Below are 20,814 nucleotides of genomic sequence, written 5' to 3' on the forward strand. Positions count from 1 at the left end.
GTCTATCACAGGATATTGCTTATAGTTCTTTGTGCTATGCAATAGGACCTTGTTGTTTATCCATTCTGCATATAATAGTTTGCATCTGCTAATCCCAAACTCCCAATCCTTCCCTCCCTCACACCCCTCCCCCTTGGTGACCACAAGTCTGTTCTCTATATCTGTGAGTCTGTTTCACATATATATTTTAAAATCAAACACAAAAAGAATATGGTTTAAGTATTGACACATGAATACTTTGCTTTAGAAGAACAGCAGAGGGGGTACAAGTAACAAAAACTTATACACAGAGCTTTAGCTTCTTCTGTTGATGAAACAGTGTTGCCGATACACGCTCAAATAAGGCAGTGGAATACATTCTTCATTCATTCCAGACTTGCTCGAGGACACAGGTGATTGATAATTATATATGGGGCTTCCCTGGTGGCACAGTGGTTGAGAATCTGCCTGCTGACACAGGTTTGATCCCTGGTCCAGGAGGATCCCACATGCCACGGAGTAACTTGGCCTGTGCACCACAGCTATTGAGGCTGTGCTCTAGAGCCCGCAAGCCACAACTACTGAGCCTGAGTGCCACAACTGCTGAAGCCTGTGGGCCTAGAGCCCGTGCTCCACAACAAGACTAGCCACTGCAATGAGAAGCCGTGCACCACAAGGAAAATAGCCCCCGCTGGCTGCAACTAGAGAAAGCCCAAGCCCAGCAACAAAGACCCAGTGCAATCAATCAATCAATCAATTTATAAAAAAAGAATTATATATATATATTATTATCTGTATATCCCTAAGATCTTACGGCAAAACAAAAACGAACTTTTTGGCCAATCCAATGTATATTGGAAAGGCTGAGCAAAAGCAGTAACACCTAAGAGAATCTGGGACCAGTTCACCTTTCTAGCTTCCACAGTGGCTTTACTTTATCCTCTGGACTAAGCTGTTCCTTCCTGAAGCCTCATGCCTGCCCTTTCTTTAGCCTTTTTCTTCCCACTCAAACTTAGCTATTTTTTTTAAATTAACTTTCAAGTCTCCTTTTAAATGTTCCTTCCTCTAAGAGATCTCCCCTGAGTCCTCAATCTAAATGAGGCATCTCCTGTCATATTTCCTATGGCCACCTGCACTTTACATCATAGCATGTATTTCATAGAGAATTGGCTACTTAGGAAAGGGAGTTTAGATTTAATGACTGTCTTACCTACTGGACCAATGTTCTATGAGAACAGGGACTGTTTTTATTGGGTCATAACCATGAAAATGGCATCCAGAACTGTGTCAACTATACAATCGACCCTCAATAAATACTGTTTTATTCTTCAATACATAGATGGGGAAGGTCCAAATATTTCAACCCAAATCATCCACTCGTCAACAAGCTTTCATTGAGTTCCACTCTGTGCCAGCCCTGAGAGGCAAGCCTGGGAACCAGGAATGGATGGAACTGGGATTCCAGGCCCTTGCAGGTAATGGAGAGGTAGTTAGTGCTAGTGATAGGAGAAAGAAAAGCCTGGAGGAGGCTCCTGACCAGTCTAAGCCATAAGAAAGCCTCCTGAGATAGATGATATCTTAGAAGAGACAAAACACCTGAGCAGGAGTTAGCAGGGAGAACACTGCAGACAGAAAGGATGCTCCTCACAGTCGCAGGGGTGGGTACAAAGCTTGGAGGCAACAGAATATACCAAATCCTAGCTAATCCCTAAATGCACAGGGTGGGTGGGAGGCAAGTTAGCTGCCAGCATCACAAGAGAATCCTTGGTTGAACAATGTGATGCCCCTAAGGTACTGCTCCAAACCCCTTTGGAGAACTTGGTGGTATTAACCTAGCTTCCTGTCCTATCTGGAGCCCCTCCCTGCCCCAAACTACCCAATGATCAACTACAACATCTGACACCTCCAAACGACAGGGGACCCCAATCCTTGACTCTCAGCTTTCCTGAATTCTCCAAGGCAAGCTAGATTCTGCCTCAGAAGACTTCCCATATTGCACTGCACAACTTCTACGGCCTCAGTTTCCCCATTTGAGAAGATGGGTGTGGATTGGACTTGCCTCAGTTTCTGTGCAGATTAAGAAAGATCATGAAAAGTGCTCAGCAGAGGGCCTGGCAGGTATCAGGAGCCCCTAAATGCTCATCACAATCACACTGCACAAGAACGTGTGTCTGTTTCTACCACGAGGAGTCAGCAGCTCAAGGGAAAAGTCTCGTGTTCATCACTTCTGCATCCCTAGTATCCAGCACCGTGACTGGTACACGGGTGTTGATCACAGGTTGAACAGTGAATACATAGACGAGCAAAAGAAAGAAGAGATGAAGGGCGGTGATGGAAGACGTCTTCTCCAAGAGGAGCTGGCTGCTCGCTGGGGAGATGGAATTTTTCAGAACAGGACTCCACTAACGCCGTGTCCTAATCCACCCAGGTGCTTTCTAGACAAAAGAGTGGAAGCAGGCCTCAGATTTTCAAAACACAGACCATCACTTCCTGTGGCATCAGTGATCTGCAAGCCCACGATTGGCTTAGTCTGAAAGTCAGAGGACAAAAGGGGTGACCACGCTTATAGGAAGTCTTGAATCCTGTGCACCAATGTCAGGAACTAGCACGCCGAGGTTTAAAAGTCCTACAGGTCATCTCTGCCGGTGCATTGTGCATGGAACCCAATCTTCAGAAGGATCCCAAGAAAGAATAGCCAAAAAAGAATGGTGCCCAGTCAGCACTGCACCTGCAGAAAGGGACAACTGGCTGCTTCTGCAGTGAACAGCCCTCTTGCAGAGTCTCCGGAGGTTTTTTAATTGCTTTTTAGATAATCCAGGTGGCAGCCCTCAGTCACACACCATCTGCTCTGCTTACATGTCTCCAGGGGTTGACTAGCCAGGACCCGACCCAGACACACCAGTCCTGGGAGAATCAGAGACTAGTAAGAATTGGCACAACCTTAGAGACCCTCCAATCTAAGTAATAACATGCAGTCCAGCCCTGCCTGAGCCCAGCAGTGTCAACTCAGATGAGTCCCATCACCTGCGATCCTCCGTTCTTTCATCTACATAATAGTGTCAGAATCACGGACTTCACGGGGTTGTTTGAAGAGCTGAATGAGATAATAAATACAAAGCCTAAAAGAGTTCCAGGCTCAGTGTTCAGTAATGTTGGCCAATACAGTGGTGACTACATTTGCTGTTGTTTTTCCAGAGGTTTTTAAGCAGATGCAATGATGCCCCCATGTTCTGACGAGTAGCCTGGGAGGCTGCACCCCGTGAAATGTCAACCGAACCAGTTCCACTTTTTCCTTTTATATAGCAGGCTTTCCTTTAAGATTCACCCTGAGGCAAGGAAGTCAAAGCTTTTAAAAAACGTTTGAGGATTTCTTATCGAATACATCATCACCTTCTTCTCACCAACTATGTAGCTTTCCAAGGTTCTCAACCCTCTTAACCCCATCTTCTGCAGAGGGAGGACGCTCGTGATACTCAAAGCAACCCTGCCCCTTGAGGACCACTCCATTAGAAAACACCTCCTGACATCAGGTGCTTAAAAGATGCCTTCCTTTCACTCCCGGGGTCTTAGTTCTGGCCTTTGAAGAAACTGATGATGGATCTAATTCATTTTCCTGGGAGGCCATTAGTGATCCCGAAACGGTGATCACACAGTTCTGAATCCTTTCCAATTCATTCACCTACTCCTTACTGGGTGTAGCTGGGGCTTCGTTTGCAGGCTTAGAACACTCAGGTTTGTCAACATGCTGCCACATGTCCTGGATTTGATACATGGAGTGCAATTCAAAGTCCCTGCCGTCTGACTAGAGCAGAGAGGAGTAAGCAACGCCCAGCCTGCCTCTGGCACCAGGACCGGACGATGCAAGTCAAGATGTTTGAGTGGGGCAGGTCCTTCTCTAGCTTGCTCTGGACTAATGCCACTTGTGAAATTACTGCCAAGGAAATGAATGGTGTGTCTCTGAGTTTTCTCATCTCTTGAGTCCCCAGGAAGATGTTTGGAGGTAGGGGCCCAGATGTAGGTTTTGGAAGGGAAGCAGCATGGCTTCGGAGAAAGAGCGTGGGATTGGAAGTGAGACAGACTTGGAATGGAACCAATAGCAGCCTACATGGCTTCAGTTGTTTTGTTTTATAGTTTGTCAAAGGCTGTTTGCTCATGTGTAAAATGGGAAAGATAATATCTGCTTCTCCAGGATAATTAGATGAAATGATGGAGATAAAATGCTTAGCTCAATCCCTAGGACACCACAAGGACTAAGCTCGGGCTGATTCATTTTTTGTTTCTTATTCTGTTTGTTTAATTCCCCAGTAGTTGCATAGGTTAGGCCACCTATTACCTATTTGATATATGCCCGATGAAAGGAAGAATGAATGGGGGAAGGAACAGATGGTTATGTTGGTAGATGAATGGACAAATTCTCAAGAGAGGTAGTTTTGTGGCCCCTTCTGCAGGCTGAGATAAGCAAAGTGGAGGCAGCAATGCAGAGCACGTACAAGAATATACCAGCTTTGCAGAGAGCCAGGGCAGGCTTAAATCCTAGACTGGCACTCCCCAGCAGTAGGGCTCCCTCCGGCAAACTGTGTAATAACCACAATGATGCTGATGACCGGTAATAATTAGATAGCTCAAAATCATCGAGACCAATCCACACGCATGTAACTTTTTGTTCGCAAAAAACCATACGAGGTTGATACCGTCATTATCTGTTTTTCAGATGTGGGGGAGAGATGAAGTCCTTTGTCCAGGAGCACTTTGATCTGACGGCTTGGAATCAGGACCCAGACTCAGACACTCTGACACCAGAGCCCAAATCCCAGCCACTGGAGCAAGCCCCTGTGACTCTCCCTGTGGCCTCATCTAAGAAGTTTCCTCACTCCCCTGACATCTCAAAGATGTAAACTAAAAATCCCCCACGATGTTCTTGAGATAAATCGATGGTAATAAATGTTACCCAGTTTCCTTCACCCATGTCAACATCCTATTTCCTTATTAGTCCAAAGAAGCTCTTGGACAACAAGGACACAAAGCAATGCACCATTCACCCCCACCCCCCATTAACTCCAACTGTGGACAATTTTGCAAATCTACCCTTTTGACGGATGACAGCATGGGGGAAAGAGCAATCTCCAACACATGTTCTTCGGAACGCTAGCACCACACAGCCCACTCCACGTGTGCACATCTGCACGCACACACATACATGTGCGTGCAGGTGTGCCCACACCTGTGATGGGATGAGCAGAGAAAGACTGTTGCAGGGAAAATCCCAAGAGAGGACAATGGCAGGCTGCCACTAGGGACTAAGTTTCCATGGCATACACTTTGGTATTGTGCGGAGCTTTTTTCGGTTGTGGGGAAAAAAGGTCTTGATTAGGAATCAGGAAAAGTGAGATCCTGAGAGGATTCCTCCACTGCCCAGCTGTCTCACTATTGCAAGGCAAAAGTACCCTTTCTCTGCACCCAGTCTCCTTATTCACACAGTAAGAAAACTTGAAAGAGTTGATGGGAGAGCATTCCAGGCAATGGGAACAGCCAGCACAAAGGCTCCAAGAAAGCTGGAAATTCCGGCATCATCAAGAAACTACAAAGAGACTACTATGGCAGGAGGTGGGCAAATGAGGGAAAGAGTAAACCATCCATCGTAGGGACTTTGGCTTTATTCATGGTAGATTGGAAAGCGGAGAGTTGGAACAGAGAAGCATCACGGTCTGACTCATGCTTTGCAAGGACCATCTGGCTTCTGTGTGGTGAGAGGGCTAGAGGTGGGTACAGGTGGTATCAGGGGAACAGATGGGGGAGATTATTGTGCAGATCCAGATGGGACATGATGGTGGCTGGAACCGGCGTATTAGCATTGGAGGTGAGAAATGTCATATTCTGGGTATATTTTAAAGATAGAGCAAATAGGACTTCTGGATAAAGTGGACACGAGGTGTGAGGGAGAGAGAAGTCATGAATTGCTCTAATATGTTGGCTTCAATGGCCAGAAGGATGGAGTTGACTGAGATGGGTTGTTTGAGGGCAGAGGTTTGGGAGGGCAGGAGATCAGGTTTTTGGGTTTTGGGTTCGGATAGATCAAGTTTAAGACGGCTTTTAGACATCAGGGTGAGGATGGATGGAGAACACCTACTGGGCAAGTCTGAAGTTTGAAAGAAGAAATTGATGACATAAACTGGGAAGCCAGGGGCACAAGGGGGTGTTTAAATCCATGGGACCAGGTGACCCAGGAAGTGAGTGTAGAAAAGCACTGCCAAATTGACTGGTTAAAACCTGAAACATTGAAAGGGATGTATTTTAATAACAGACAAGAAATCTCAAGAGCCATGCACAGTCTCCTATCTGCCGTTTATTCTTTGTATGCAGTAAGCACAGCCCAGCCTATGAACCCTGGGCCCCTCCTGGGCCCAAGGTACATTCATCTTCTCTGCTTCCCTCTCCCTCCTCTGTCGCTAAACACTTGAGTCTAAAGATTTATCTCCGTTGGGGTAGACAGAGACAGGAAGAAATCCCATTTTGGCATCCATGCCTAATCCTTATTGCTCAATCTGTTATCTCAGTACCCTGCCCTAAGAGAGTGTTAGGAACTTTCCCAGCTATAAATAAAGGACATTGGTTCCATTTCATTACAGTTTCTTAAGGGTCTAGAGCTCACTAAGTCATCAGTAGTGGGATTTGAGTTTTATACAAACCTCAGAAACTCCCAATCAATAGGATTTGGAGTGCAAGGAAAAACGTCTTTGTCAAAGTGCCCAGGAAATGTCTCCTTCATCATCACGACCCAGTTCAGACGAGTAACCTCACCCGAGGACTAGGAATTCAAATGTGTGAGTGCCAACTATCTGGCAGGCAGTGGCTGCGTTCTCCACGGTTCAGCCAAAGGGTGTTCTAACCCAAACCTGACGGTCCCCTACCTAAAACATTCCATACTCACCCCTCCTGTACCATCCCTAGTGGAGAAAGTTCAAACGCCTTGGTCTGCATTTCTACCATCCGCCCCCCACCCCCCCACCACCACCAGGAGGCTTCTCTGTATCCCTCCTCTACCTCAGCAGCATCAGCTCGAAGAGGTCATTAAGTGGCAGATGACTGTGCCCATCAGCTCAACTTTGGCTTGATTGTATTGAATAGCAAACCCGCTTTACGCATCAGCTTTCCCCAGCACCTGGGAGGTTTCCCTCTGCGGGCCCAGTTCACATCCAAACTCGCATACAAGGCTCTCTGGCTCCTTGTTCTGATCATACACACAAACAGCTCGGACAAAGCTAGCCTTGCCCACCCCAGGCCAAACCCAAGATCTTTTGGGGTCCTCATACTCTCTGATCTCTCTGCAGCATCTGACCCTGGGGATGCTCCCCCTTTGGGCGCTCCCATCTCTTCTCTTACTGTGATTTCCTCTCTCTTCTGATGCTTCTGGCACCGTCCCAACACTTTTGCCTGTTTCTCACCTTCAGCTGTGCTTAAATTGTGATTTTTCTCTTGGAGTCTGGTCTTGCCAACAGAATAAAAAAACAATGTTGATAATACTGGCTTTGAAGACAGATAGCCATGAATTCCAACCCTGATTCTGCCGTGGGGTAGGGCTTCAGTTTCCCCATCTATAAAATGAACTTAATGATACCTAGTTCATAGCTCTGTCAACAGCATCAAGTGAGTTGATAGAGTAAAGGTCCTGGCACACAGTCTGAGCTCACGAGGCATCACAAGTCACTGAATGGTTTCAGCCAGGCTCAATTATGCCCACGAGCAGAGAAACCCCAGCCCTGATTTCTACCTGGCCTCTGGACTCAGTTACCCCATTGCCTCCGGACCTCTAGACTCACATCCTCTCCTCTGGCTGCCTGGTCCTCCTGCCCCTCAGCTTCATCTACAGATTCACCCAAGGGGGCAGCTGACGATCACTATGACTTCTCTCCCCCTTAAGGTTACGTAAAAGCACCAGTTCTTCCCATTCCAATGCCGCAAGATTTTTCAGCTATTCTCCCTCTGAGCTATCCTCACCACCGTCAGCATTTTCCCCACCCCACTTGTCATCCTCTTTGCTTCCAAAGTGTCATTTCTACAACACAAATGATCAAGTAATTCCCTTAAATTGTTTCATTGCCCTCCTTGATCTACACAATGCAATCCCACCCCTCCCACTCTATCAAAACACCACCTCCAGGCAGCACTCCTGAGCAGTGCGGCATTCCCCAGGGGATGCCATGATCTTTGTCACCTCCAGGCCTTTGCACATGTTGCTCTCGATGCCTGAGACTCCCCTCCAGCCTCCACCTGACTAGTGGAACCCCCCTCTCCTAGGTAACCTGTGGTGATTCCTCCCAGGTGAGGGGAAGGCATTCCTGTCCTCCCTCAGCACCTGAATGCCTTGTCCATGCTTTTTTCTTCCATTTCTGACATCACTTTATGGACTTACATCTCTTCCTCCACAGCACGAAGGAAACAACTTCCGTTCATGGCTCTGTCTTTCTCAATGTTCTGTCCAGAGTTCCTAGGACAGAGCCAACGAGAGCAAAAGCTCAAAGTCTCCAGAATGAGTAAATCAATGAGTAAGTAAATAAAAGAACAGGAGATGCCCTGGGTCTGTTTTACAAAGGGCAATTTGTACAGGAGTTCCATGGGGAAAATGCCACACATTCCTTCTTGAGAAGGATGACAGTAGAGAAAGATTTAATGGGTAGAAAAAGGGGGCAAGAGATCATCTCCGAGGATTGTACTTATGGAAAGATCTTTTGTCAAAGAAGTGTGAATAGATTTGGTTAAGAAAATGCCTCTGGGGTCTGTCAGTCATTGGCTGGAAGGATTCAATTCCCAGTACATCATCCTCTGATTATTCAAAGAAAACATCCAGATAGGGGCCAGGCAGCCAGGAAAGAAAGTTTGAGTAGGAGTCAGTACCCCCTGAAAGTCCTGCTCTGAAGTTGTGTTGTTTGCAGAAGTGCAAGTGTTTAAAGAAGTCAGTGGTGGGGGCGGGGGGGGGGGGGGCAGCGGTTACTGTAACATCTGAACACCCTTGTCTGCTCCAAGCAAAACAAAAGATGCCTAGTGGAGTAGAAAACAAATGCATGGACTCTGAGATGCAGGCATCCCTGAAAGAACCCCTGCACCTAGCCACTTGCACAATGTCCAAAACAGCCAGACTTGAAACCCATGTCAGCCTGTTCTTCCTCTATGATTTAGGGATAACACTACATCCCTTGTAGAACTGTGGGGTTACATGAGCCTATCTGTAATAAAAGAGAATTTTTTTTATAACTTTCTACTCCAAATAAATTCTGGTTGACTCTCGTGGGTTGAGACATAAGAGTTTCATACAAGAAACTGAAGAGATTTTTTTCGAAGAGAGCACAGAATTTCACGCTTTCCAGGAACACAGAGCACACTGATGAAAGAAAAGTTCTGCCTACTTTTAGGAAGAGCAGCAAAGGACCAGCCTTCTAGGCATGTCTTTTCTTTTCCCAAACAGTAACTGCAGTAACCTGAGTGTCAAGTCCTGGGATCTGTGAAGCCATGGAGACCCAGACATCAGCAACACGGGAGATTTTTAGATTCCCACTGTTGACAAAGGCTCCTCCACTCAAAAGGTGAAGATTCACTTCCTGATGCCATGAAGATTCTTAATCAGTGTTTAATTCCTCTGAGCTTTGATGTCACAGAAGTCTAAGAGGAGATGGAACAGAGGTCTGGGACTAAGTGAGGACTGTTAGACTCACAATCACCTCCTCCCTCACCTTGTTGGATGAAAGAAGAGGCTGGTCAAACAGAGCATTCACCTTCATCAGCATTACCGGGGACTTAGACTCAAGACACGTGGGAAGTGTTCTTCATTTTCAGGGTGTACAGTTTATATCATCAAGAGTGAAGTGTTTCCCAATTACTGAAGAACAAAAATGTCATGACGACATCTAAATAATGAAATGCATTTTAATATGTAAAAAAAAAATAAAAGAGGCAAAACGTCCAAAAAATAGAGCACTGGTTAAATTAATCACGATGGAGTCCTATGATGGAATCCTTTGCAGCTATTACACATGTCACAGTGGGACATACAGGGTGATGAAAAAGAGAAAGTTCTGGTTACAAAAGGGATATGTGTATTGTAAAAAATAAGGAAAAGTACAAGGATGAAAATGTCACCATAATTCTTTTACTCAGCAAAACTACTTTGTGTGTGTGTGTGTGTGTGTGCTAAAGTTTAAAATGAGAAACAATGAAATACATGTAAAACTGCTTTTCAGCAACATTTGACAACCAATAGGAACAAAACAAGAGCAGTTAAGGGACCTCAGTCTCTTACATCGTCTACTCTGACTCAAGATCCACTCAAAGACTCTTCTAGAAAAGACCCTTCTAGAAAAGAAACATCCTGCAGTTCAGCATGTCTCTATTGACTATAGTATTGCATTGCATACTGGAAAGCTAGGAAGAGAGTAGATCTTAAATGGTCTCTCACCACACACACACACACACACACACAGTGGTAACCACCTGAGCTGAGGGATATCTGAATCAAATGTATTGTAATCCTTTCACAATATATATATATTTGTGAAATCACCACACACACACAGTAAACTTACACAATATTATACATCACTTACATCTCAATAAAGGCAGAAGAAAAGAAATGTGGCATTTTTACTCTGCAGATTCCAAATATGAAGTAAAGAACAAAAAGCAGAATTTCCCCCAGGTAGGCCAATACAAATCAGTATGGAGTCCATTAGGCTTTCCACTGGCAAGGAGACCCCTTCCTGGGAGATTAGTAGGATAAGCGTAAAATACCTGCTATAAAAAGGATCACCCAGTCCAGAGTCGGACCGGGTCGGCCATCTGCTCCTGCCCCGGCACTGACCAGCAGAGGACAGACGGCTGCAGAGCGTGAGTTGTAATCAACAGGACAGAAAGGCTAGAGCGGGCTTAGCCCATCCTGTCGTCACTGCCACGCCTGGCTCTCTAACTAGATGCTTTCCAAACATCACCTCAGGACTTCTAAGAAAGACCCTGCAAAACAAGTAAAAGCAACCAAGATTGGAGAAGGTAACTCGCCCACCGGTACCTGGCTAGTAACAGAAGACATGGAAACAGACCCTGAGGTCTCTGTCTCTTAGACCAGATCTGTGTCTCTGCTTTTCCCTCCACACCACGTTCATGACCACATGCCCTTTTGCTCTCCTTGAGAGGCCTGAGCGAGGACCACTGTGGGCACAAAACTAGAAAGGACCACACTCCCCAGTGGCTTTTTGTTCCACTTTTATTCCCTCAGGAGGTTATTAGGCCCTGTGGGTGGTTCTGAGCTCACCAGAGACAGTTTAATCTCTGCAGGCCAACTTTCAGCCCCCTGGAAGGGTCTTTTCTTTACAGATCTGCTGAGCATGTCCTCAGCCAAGGGTTAAGAGGATAAAAGGCTTAAAGCAGCAGGCTTATGAAGTCACAGATTCAAAGGGGAAAAAAAAGCAAAAAAAATGGGACAGGGTAGTTGTTAACAGGAATATGGATTTGCTAGAAAAATAACCCAGAAAGTCCATCTACATAAGCCCTTGGGTAACTGACGTCTGCTCAGTCTCCATAGGAATAATGATAAAAAATGCCATTTTATGGGAAAAGGGAGATCAAATTTTTATTAAAATAATAACCATGGAATTTCACAGAAAGACTCTTAAAGATCATTGAGCTTGTCTACCCTCTTTGCGCTGGAAGATAAAAGTTCCAAACCAAACCATGTATAATCCCTACTCCCTCCCAAGAGGGTGGGAATGAATGAAAAGGATCACAACATATTTTAATAAGAGAAGTGAAGGAAAGGATTGTTTCGGACAGAACCAAGCAAATCAATTAATTGCTCTCTGACAAGCAAAGTAATTGTATTTCTGAGTCTATTAAGGCACATCGGGGCTGGTTTCACAGGGAGCTTAGCTGTCGCTGGGCATCAGGCCATGGTGGGGTGTCAGGGCATAAACACAGGATGGCATTTTCCTTCAGGAATCACTTGACTTCAGAGCCAACATTTTCACTCCGGTAGAGACAAGGCAGGTGAGTTTGTTCAAAGGGGATTTCAATCCTAACATTTCTACGAGCGTTGGACCTTTCACATCAAATCCGATCACATTGATTGTAGGTCTTTTTTGTGCAACTCTTCTGTGAGCAGGGCAGAATGTATATGTAAAATCATCTAAAACCTCTGGGCAGGAAAAATCTTCTCAATGACCTTTTAGAGAAGGGGTGGAGGAAAGACAGGAGATGGATCTGAACATCAACAATGAAAACCTTTGCTCAGAAAGAAAATCATCTCGCTTCAGAGACTGGTCTGAATTAAGATTGAAAATGAGATCTGAATTCACTTTCAAGGCCTAGTGTTAGTTCCCTTCCAGCTCACACTATTAGAAATGAAGGTTCACACTCTCCTAAGTAGGTATGAGTTATTAATATATTAACCACTTACACATATCCAGGCAACGGGTTTTATAGTTAATTGTTCACTTAAGCATTTCCTTATGAGAAAATTACTGTAAATGAAATAGCATTTTCCCCTTTGCTTTCTGACTCCCAGAACCCATGCTAAAAAGTTAAGATGGCATCTCTACAGGCTCCTGAGCAGCAGGCGTGTGCAAAGGGGTTAAGATCCAGTCTCCTATTGGGGAAGATGAGATGTCTCAATCGTATTATGAAAGAAGCGATTTAAGGGGACTTCCCTGGTGGCCCAGTGGGTAAGACTCCGAGTTCCCAATGCAGGGGGCCCAGGTTCGACCCCTGGTAGGGGAACTAGATCCCACATGCATGCTGCCACTAAGAGTTTGCATGCTGCAGCTAAGAAGTCTGCATGCCACAACTGAGTTTGCATGCTGCGACTAAGATGTCTGCATGCCGCAACGAAGAAGCCCGAATGCCGCAACTAAAGATCCCACATGCCATGACTAAGACCCAACACAGCCTAAATAAATAATAAATAAATAATAAATAAATAAATATTTTTAAAAAGAAGGATAGAAGAGATTTATGTCTCCTTTTCTTAGTGATGAAGAGGTTATCGACAACAGGCTGAGGTTACTTGGCACATGTATATATGCACTAAGTTCTAATCCAGGCACTCTCAACCCTGGGGTTACCTGGAGAACTTTAGAAAATGCCAATGTGTGGGTCCCACCCCAATTTATTTTTTATTTTTAAATAAATTTGTCTGGAGGGTGGACTTTCCAGTTCTCCAGATGATCCTAGTACACAGCCTAGGTTGATATTTTCACAAAAACGTTTTCAATGGTGCTTCCTGTGCTTTCCAATCAGAATCACCCAGAGAACATGTTAAAAAATAGTTTCCTGAGCTCCACCAGCAAAGATTCTGACCCAGCAGGTCTGAGACAGGCCCTGAGAGTCTGCCCCCAGGTAATCGTGCTGCTGCTGGTCCGTGGGCCACACTCTGAGTAGCACAGATTTAAACAGCACACTAGGAATTAGGGACTGTTTTATCTTTATGACTGTCATGTAATAAAGAGCCGTGTAACCCCATACCTAAGCTGTTCTCGATCTGTCAGGATGCACCAGGCTCTATGCTGGGCACCGGCCATGTGAAGTCACATAAGATGGAGTCCTTAGCCTTAAGGAGCTTGAATCCACTTGAGAAGAAAATAAAGCTTCATGTGACATCAGCATCATTCCCTTTTGCAACCCAGCTCTCCTATCACTGCAATCTAAGAAAGTTTGTGGCAGTTGACATTAACCTCTCTATAATCACAAGTCCAGTAAAAGATAGGCTGGGATAAATTCTATAATCCTCCTACCCTGATCCACTTCTCCATTCCCACTCTTCACTGCACTTTGGTCTTTCAGGTGGGCTCTGCTTCCTGGCACTGGTGAGCCCTTCTGCTCCTGCCCTTCCAGGTTCCCTGTACAGCCGACTCCCACCCATCTTTCAAATGATAGCTTATCTCCTCCCAAGACATTTTCTCTGACTCTGCCCACAGACTGGCTTCCCCACTTCTGATGCACATCAAATTACCCCGGATCTAGCTTTGTTACAGAGCGTACCACACATCTTGGTCCTTGTCTAGGTGTGCACCCTTCTCCCTCATTAGCTGATAAACACTTTGAAGGTAGAGTATCCTTCATCTTCATCCTTATGAAGCCTAATCCAGTATGTAGGCTTAACAGTGTCTACGGTCATGTGCATGTCAGTGGATGGCAGAATAAAACACGATATACGCTTTAGAAACAGGGAGATGAGGGATTCATAGAAACTGGGCTGAGCACAGTAGGTGAATATCAATCAATATACAGAAATGGTTTGCAGAGGAGGTTATATTTGAGTGGGAACTTGCAGAGGGTTGAATTTTCAAGGCAGGTATTAGGGGGAGGAGGGTCGAGATTGGTCTGAGCACAGACAATAAGATAGAAGTTTAAGGTCAAACCATGCAGGCTCTGAGCACTGGGCTGAGGAGAGAGAAGCGGGAGGATTTTCAAAGAGGGAAACAAGATGGTCACATTAACCCTTTCGGGTAATAACTCCACTAACAGTGTTAAGGGCAGATTGGAGGCCAGGATTTACTAGTAGAAGTGACAATTTGGGTAGCAGCTACTAGCTTCGAGGTTCCCTACTAGCTGCTCTGTACATATTAATTAATGCAATCAGTTCCACAACCACTCAGATTACCCCACGAGATAGACGTTGTCATCACCATTTTAGAGTGATAACGGATTTTAAAGGGCCATTTTCATGTTCTCAGAACTTATAAGAGGCAGAGGCTGGCTTCAAAGTCAGGTCTAACCCCAAAGCAGGCTCCCCAGTGCCTCCCTGTCCCTGCCTTTTTATCAGGAACAGTCTCACTGCCAAGTACAGGGGTGACAATTCATGATGCTTTTGACTGGTTTCAGGAGATGCTTTTCATCTGAGAATTCACCTCAGTCAACATAGACTTTGGATAAATGCAAGTTGACTGTTTGTTCAAAGCAAACATCACCAAAAAGCAGTATGCATTCTGGGACTAGAAAAACTATTGACAAACATAAATGTGCTGTAAGCAAGTAATTCCCTGATCAGGGCAAATCCTCATTCAATACTCTCAGTTCTGTACCCATGTGGTTCCAACACAGCATCTCACAACACATCAGGAAGGGGTGTCTATCTGGGCAGACAGGGTAAATGAGCTGCCACATCTGGATAGGGGCCTGAGGGGCACTTCTCATTAACTGGAGAAACCATGTGGAACTTGGATGACCACAGTCAAACGCGATCCAAGGAAGGGCGCTTTCCTTCCTTGGCAGACCGTAGCTCTAATTTCTATGAGGGTGAGTCAAAACTTATCTGCACTCTGATTATATCAAAACTTCTATAAATTCTACAGCCAGAGTGCAGATAACTTTTGACTCACCCTCGTACCATCCCAAGGACAGTATGGAGCACACATTTAATCATACAGCCTCACACCCCCCAAAATGGGCCAGCTGCCCCAAATCCCACCTTCCTTCTCTTTAATGACATCAGGAGATCATCAGCTTTCTTTCAACCAGGCCCCCACCTTGCCTACTAGGTCTGGACTGCAGCCATCACATCCCCATGGAAAGCTTGTTGGGAAAGTAATTACATTTCACCATCCGCATGGCTCCTGTGGGATTCAGAGTGGAAAATTCCTTAGCCCTTGAGCCTCAGGGATCACGCCTGTCAGAAGCCTCCTGGCAGATGCAGAATCCTGGCTGGCATCACGCCTGGCCTGTCCACAGCTCCCTATAGGCAGAATCCAGGGGTCTAGGGACCATTCACGTCAAGGTTTTATTGCAGATGGGTCTTTAGAGGTCCTAACACTCCCTCAATCCCCACTAAGAGGTCTAACCGCCTTCTTCCAAAAGATGCCCTGGCCTGTTCATGGATGTAGCTAAAAGCAGACCCACTCTCGAGCAAGTCTGATCATACGGTTATACCCTCATCCGTATCAAAGTGTGTGCCTAGACATCCACACTCCTTGACACCATGAAATGGAAACATTAAGAGGTAGAAAAAAAGTTGTGAGTCCTCCTGGCTCTGCTAGATAAACCAGTGGTCTCCAGCAGTTAATGACCTGCACATCTACCAGTAAAAACATTTTTGGGCATGCAACCCCAATAAATGTACATTCATTTATAAATCATATGCATGTACAGTTCTTCACGTACACAGTATGCATTATAAATATAAGGAAAGGTATTTTAAAAGGAGAGAAGAAATATGAAAATTCACATTTTAAAAACAATTATTTTATGTATTCATGGAACACATAACTTTTTGTAATATACACCTACACAGTAATAAAATTATATATATAATATGTTATTTACACACTGGTAATATATATACAGTTATATACAATAATAAACATTATATACAATATATTACATATATTAAAATACATACATATATATCTCTAGAACAGTGACTCAAAATTCTGATTTTAATTCAGCCTAATTCAATATCAGACTTGAGCGGTGAACACGGCTAAACATGATGCCTCCCCAAACCACAAAGGAAAGATCTGCAAAGCAGAGAAGAGCACCACAGGCTTACTGAGTAGCTCATGGTTTCCATCTTCATGTCTGACCTCCTCTACCGCCTGTGCAGGGCTCTCTTTGTGTTCTGGATGTGCCGTTTTGAAATGTCTTGCTAACGGTGATGACACCGTACAAGCTTTAGTCAATATCTGAAGGTCAATATATACTTCAGATGAGGTGCGTTATTAATAATGGTCACAAATCCAAACGTAGGTTCACACGTCCCAGTCTACTTAGTGGTGGCTCTGAGGAACTGGTCATTCCATCCCAGTGTGGGACTTAGGGAGATCATGCACATAAAATGCCAAATTCAGAGTACAGCCTCAAAAAGGAGGAGCAGCTGTATGTCAATTGCGTGTTTTAAAAAGACATTGTAAATTCTCAGTGTTTGAATGATCTGGGTACAGGTTTTATGACATGTGGTTTGGGGAGATGGCCCCTACAAATATTGATCCTACAGACACCTTTTTATCAGAGCTACACAGGCAAGCTTCATTTCCAATAAATTCACTTTCCTTTAACACTGACTGACAGATTTAATGGGAAGAGCGAGTAGGAAGAGGTGCAGGAGGAAGAGAGAAATTAGCATTTTCTGGCCTTTGTCAATTTGTGGCTTATTTTCAAATGCACTAAGTTTGGATTTTCCACTTGGCAGGAAAAATATTACAAATTCTTTCCTCATTAATCCAAAATTTTCTACGACCTGTCCTCACCACCATCATCTCCTGCCAGAGAAAAAAACAAAACAAACATATAAACAAATACAAGAAGTGAAAGCATACTCACCCGCTCTGAAAGAGATCCACATTGTAAAATTTATGTAGCTCCACAGAAAACTCAACCGTTCCTTGTACTTCAGACATGATCTTTTTGGTTCATTACCTAAAAAACAAAAGGGAAATGAACAGCTTGAGATCACATCAGCCAAACACAGGGAGCCTGGGTTTCTACTACTGGAACCCAAACAGCACCTACTTAGATGGACAAGAGTATCTGATCAATGCGGCCATGACGTGTCCACTGGATGTCATCACGCACAGGTTCCTTTTATAGGAAAGACACAGAGAGATGAAGTGACTTACACGATGTCACACAGCCCACATCTCCAAGAACTGGGACTCGACCCAGATACCCTAATTCTAAAGCTGGGCTAGTCCCCTGCCCTTCCTTACCTGTCAGCACCTGGAGGCAGTAGCATCTCAGCTACGAGCACATTTCAGGGCCAACAGAGCAAGAATCTCTTCCTCTACGTCCTACCTGTGTGACGTTGAGCAAGTTACTGAACCTCTCCCAGCCTCAGCTTCCTCATCTGTAACAGGAGGACTGGTAATAGCATATGACTCTGATAGATGGTGGGGAGATTAAATAAATCTGCCACATAGAGCACTTTGCACAGTTCCTAACTTGTAACAAACAGTTCGTAAATGGTAGAGACCATTAATAATGATTAATAATAATAATTAATAAAGATGGTTCTGTCACTGTTAGTATAAATGTAGCCTCTAAAGAGCTAAGGTGCCTGGAGTGCAAGGACAAATGTGTTTTCTACTGAGCAGGGGAAGCAGAGGGAGTGGATGCTGCTGTCAAGCAGACACTGGATCCAACGTGACAGGTTGTTAATTTTCCAAGCCAGGAGACCCTGGGCCAATAATAAGATGGTTGGACAGGAAAGATGAGAAGGTACAAAGTTAAAATATTCCCAGTCTAGGATGAGAAATGAACTGACAAGGAGACTCAAGGAAGGCTGAGTTTTCCGAGGATTTGAAATCATCTAGACATCAGAGATTTGGAGGAAGGAAAAGCACCTGAATTTTACTGAGCATTTACTATATTCTAGGTGCTACATATTTTATGTAAGTCGTCTGACTCTGTCCAAGAAGCATGTTGTGATAAAAGTTCTGGCCCACAAGGCAGACAAGGAAAAGGATCAGAAAGTCTCTAGCCTGGAGCCCCTTTGTGACTCTAGAATGTTCTAGTGGTGTGTACTTTGGTAAGCAGCCTCAGTTTACTCCCATGTGTAATGGGACGATACAAGCTACCTAGAAGAAAGATGGGAGGTAATTACTTGCAGTTCCTTGCACTTGAGCAGGTTCTGGGATAACTAGAAGGTTCTAAATAGGTAGTAGCTGGCACGATCTTGGGGAAGGGAGAGAATAAGAGGCAGGGGAGAAACAGGAGATTTAGTCTCTCCTAGCTGGCAAGTGGTGATTGGCACCTGAGTTTCCTTTCAAAGCCCTTCTTCTTTCTGCCCCCAAGATGCCTCGAGGACCAGATCACCATTGCTTGGGTTCAGAGCCCAACCTCACTGCAGCTAATGGGGCCATGCTCGGCCAGCTCTCAAGAATAAGAGCACACGGGATTAACTAGGCTTTAGTAGAGTCTCAGCTCCGGCAAGGGGACCATCTGGGGGCAACAATTCTGAAGACGCAGGATTCCGCATACTGCATTAAAATGCAGCAGATCCTAGGACCCAACCTCTATAAATCCTGCAGGATGGAATTTCAAGCTGGTGAGCCTGCCAAGGCCAGACTCAGAGGATGTGCTGAAAACTTATTTCCCTAATGGATGAGCCATGGAGCCCCCCGCCCCGGTCCTGCCAAATGTATCGGAGCCAGTCAAGGTCGGAACTGCCATTCAATTTCAATTTCAAGGCATATCCAGTAAAAGCCCAGTGGAGGGGCCAGCAAATACAGCCACTCCGAGCTTCACTTTGTTATCATGTTAAACAGCAGCCCCTGCGTCTTCCCCTCTTTCTCATCACCCCACTCAGTCTCAATCCTCAAAACACTGCAGAGCTGGCAAAGGCGTCTGACACGTTGCTTGTGGTTATCTGTTCCAGTAATGCCTGGACCCTGCAGGATCTCTGCTCCCGGGGGGGAGGTTAAGGAAGATCAGAGGGAGAGCAGGAGCAGGACACCCCAACATCCACCGGCTAAGCACTGTCTGGGGGATTTCCATTCATTATTTCACACCCTCCTCGAAACCTCTCTGAGACAGGTAGTACTAACCCCGATTTACACAGGGGAGCATCCTGGCCACAGAGCGGGGAAGAACCCTGACCCGGGCGCCCACAGCTTCGGTTTTCTAGCAACAGGCCTTACTTGCAGAACGGTTGAGACAGTGGTATTTTTTTGGGGGGGAGGGCGGGTTTGGGGGAAGGAATTAATGTTTAGAAGAAACAAATATTTAATACATAGAGAATACCATACAGAATATTTTCTCCTGGGGAGATGCACCCTCCCCTGCTACTGTTCAGGACTAATAGTATGGAATCCTGGGACGTGTAGATGCAAACGCAGCTTCTTGGTGGAGAAGCTGCTTTTTCCTTTTTAACACCACATGATTCGTTATAACTGAACACCCACTAATTCAATGAGGACGATAGGCTCACATTTAAAATATCAGTTTTAAAACTCCACATTGATTTTGCTGGTAACTGTACTAGGTCCACTTTGTAGCAGGTGCAGGAATCTGTAGGAATCCAAAACCACTGGCTTTACAGCACAAGGAACTCTGCTCAATGTTACGTGGCAGCCTGGATGGGAGGGGAGTCTGGGGGAGAATGGATACGTGTGTACGTATGGCTGAGTCGCTTCGCTGTGAACCTGAACTATCACAGCACTGTTAATCGGCTATACTCCAATATAAAATAAAAAGTTAAAAAAAAAAAATCACTGGCTCTGGTCCTAACCCTCTCCCCGATTTTCTGAGGACGAGAGAGCGCCATGACAGGGCTTGTTTACAGGTGTGGTCCCCAGGCCACCAGCACCAGCGTCTCTTTGCTATGAAAACAAATTCTTGGCTCCCACCCAGACCGACTGAATCAGAAACCACAGGAGTGAGGCTCAGGCATCTGTGTTTGCATGCATCCTCCAGGGAATTCTGATGCAAACACTCATCTGAGAGCCACTGGTGTAGAGACGAGAGTCACAGAGTTAAGTAGACCTGAGTGGACTCGGGTCCTTGTGAGCTGCCTGCCTTCAGGCCCATCGCTTTGTTCATCTCTCTGTCCCTCCGTTTCCTCCTGTCCAGTCGGGAATAATAAGAGTAGCTACCCCATGAGGTTGTTTTCATGGTCAGTGGAGATCATGTGTCAGAGCATACACACATGACACACGCACAGGACAGACACACGGCGCTCGCGCCACACGTCCCACACACGTACATACCACACTCACGTGCCTGGTCCAGACCCGGACACACACACACACAGTGCTCATCACACACACAAGATGTCTATGGTGCATACCCAGCACACACCCGACACCCACGTACACAACACACCCACCCACAAAACACACACCCCACACACACCCCAGGCATCTCTGC

General features: G+C 45.4%; 1 protein-coding gene across 1 annotated transcript in view; it reads right to left on the reverse strand.

The window, feature by feature from the left end:
- FAM135B (family with sequence similarity 135 member B) overlaps positions 1-17,348 on the reverse strand; it is a 169,538-nt gene extending 152,190 nt beyond the window's left edge. The window contains exon 1 of the mRNA XM_057735971.1: positions 17,272-17,348. Coding sequence (XP_057591954.1) covers positions 17,272-17,348 — 77 coding nt within the window. The remainder of the gene's footprint in view (positions 1-17,271) is intronic.
- Between the last annotated feature and the right edge of the window lie 3,466 nt (positions 17,349-20,814).

The sequence above is a fragment of the Hippopotamus amphibius genome, chromosome 5 (assembly GCF_030028045.1).
Source record: "Hippopotamus amphibius kiboko isolate mHipAmp2 chromosome 5, mHipAmp2.hap2, whole genome shotgun sequence".
Taxonomy (NCBI): domain Eukaryota; kingdom Metazoa; phylum Chordata; class Mammalia; order Artiodactyla; family Hippopotamidae; genus Hippopotamus; species Hippopotamus amphibius.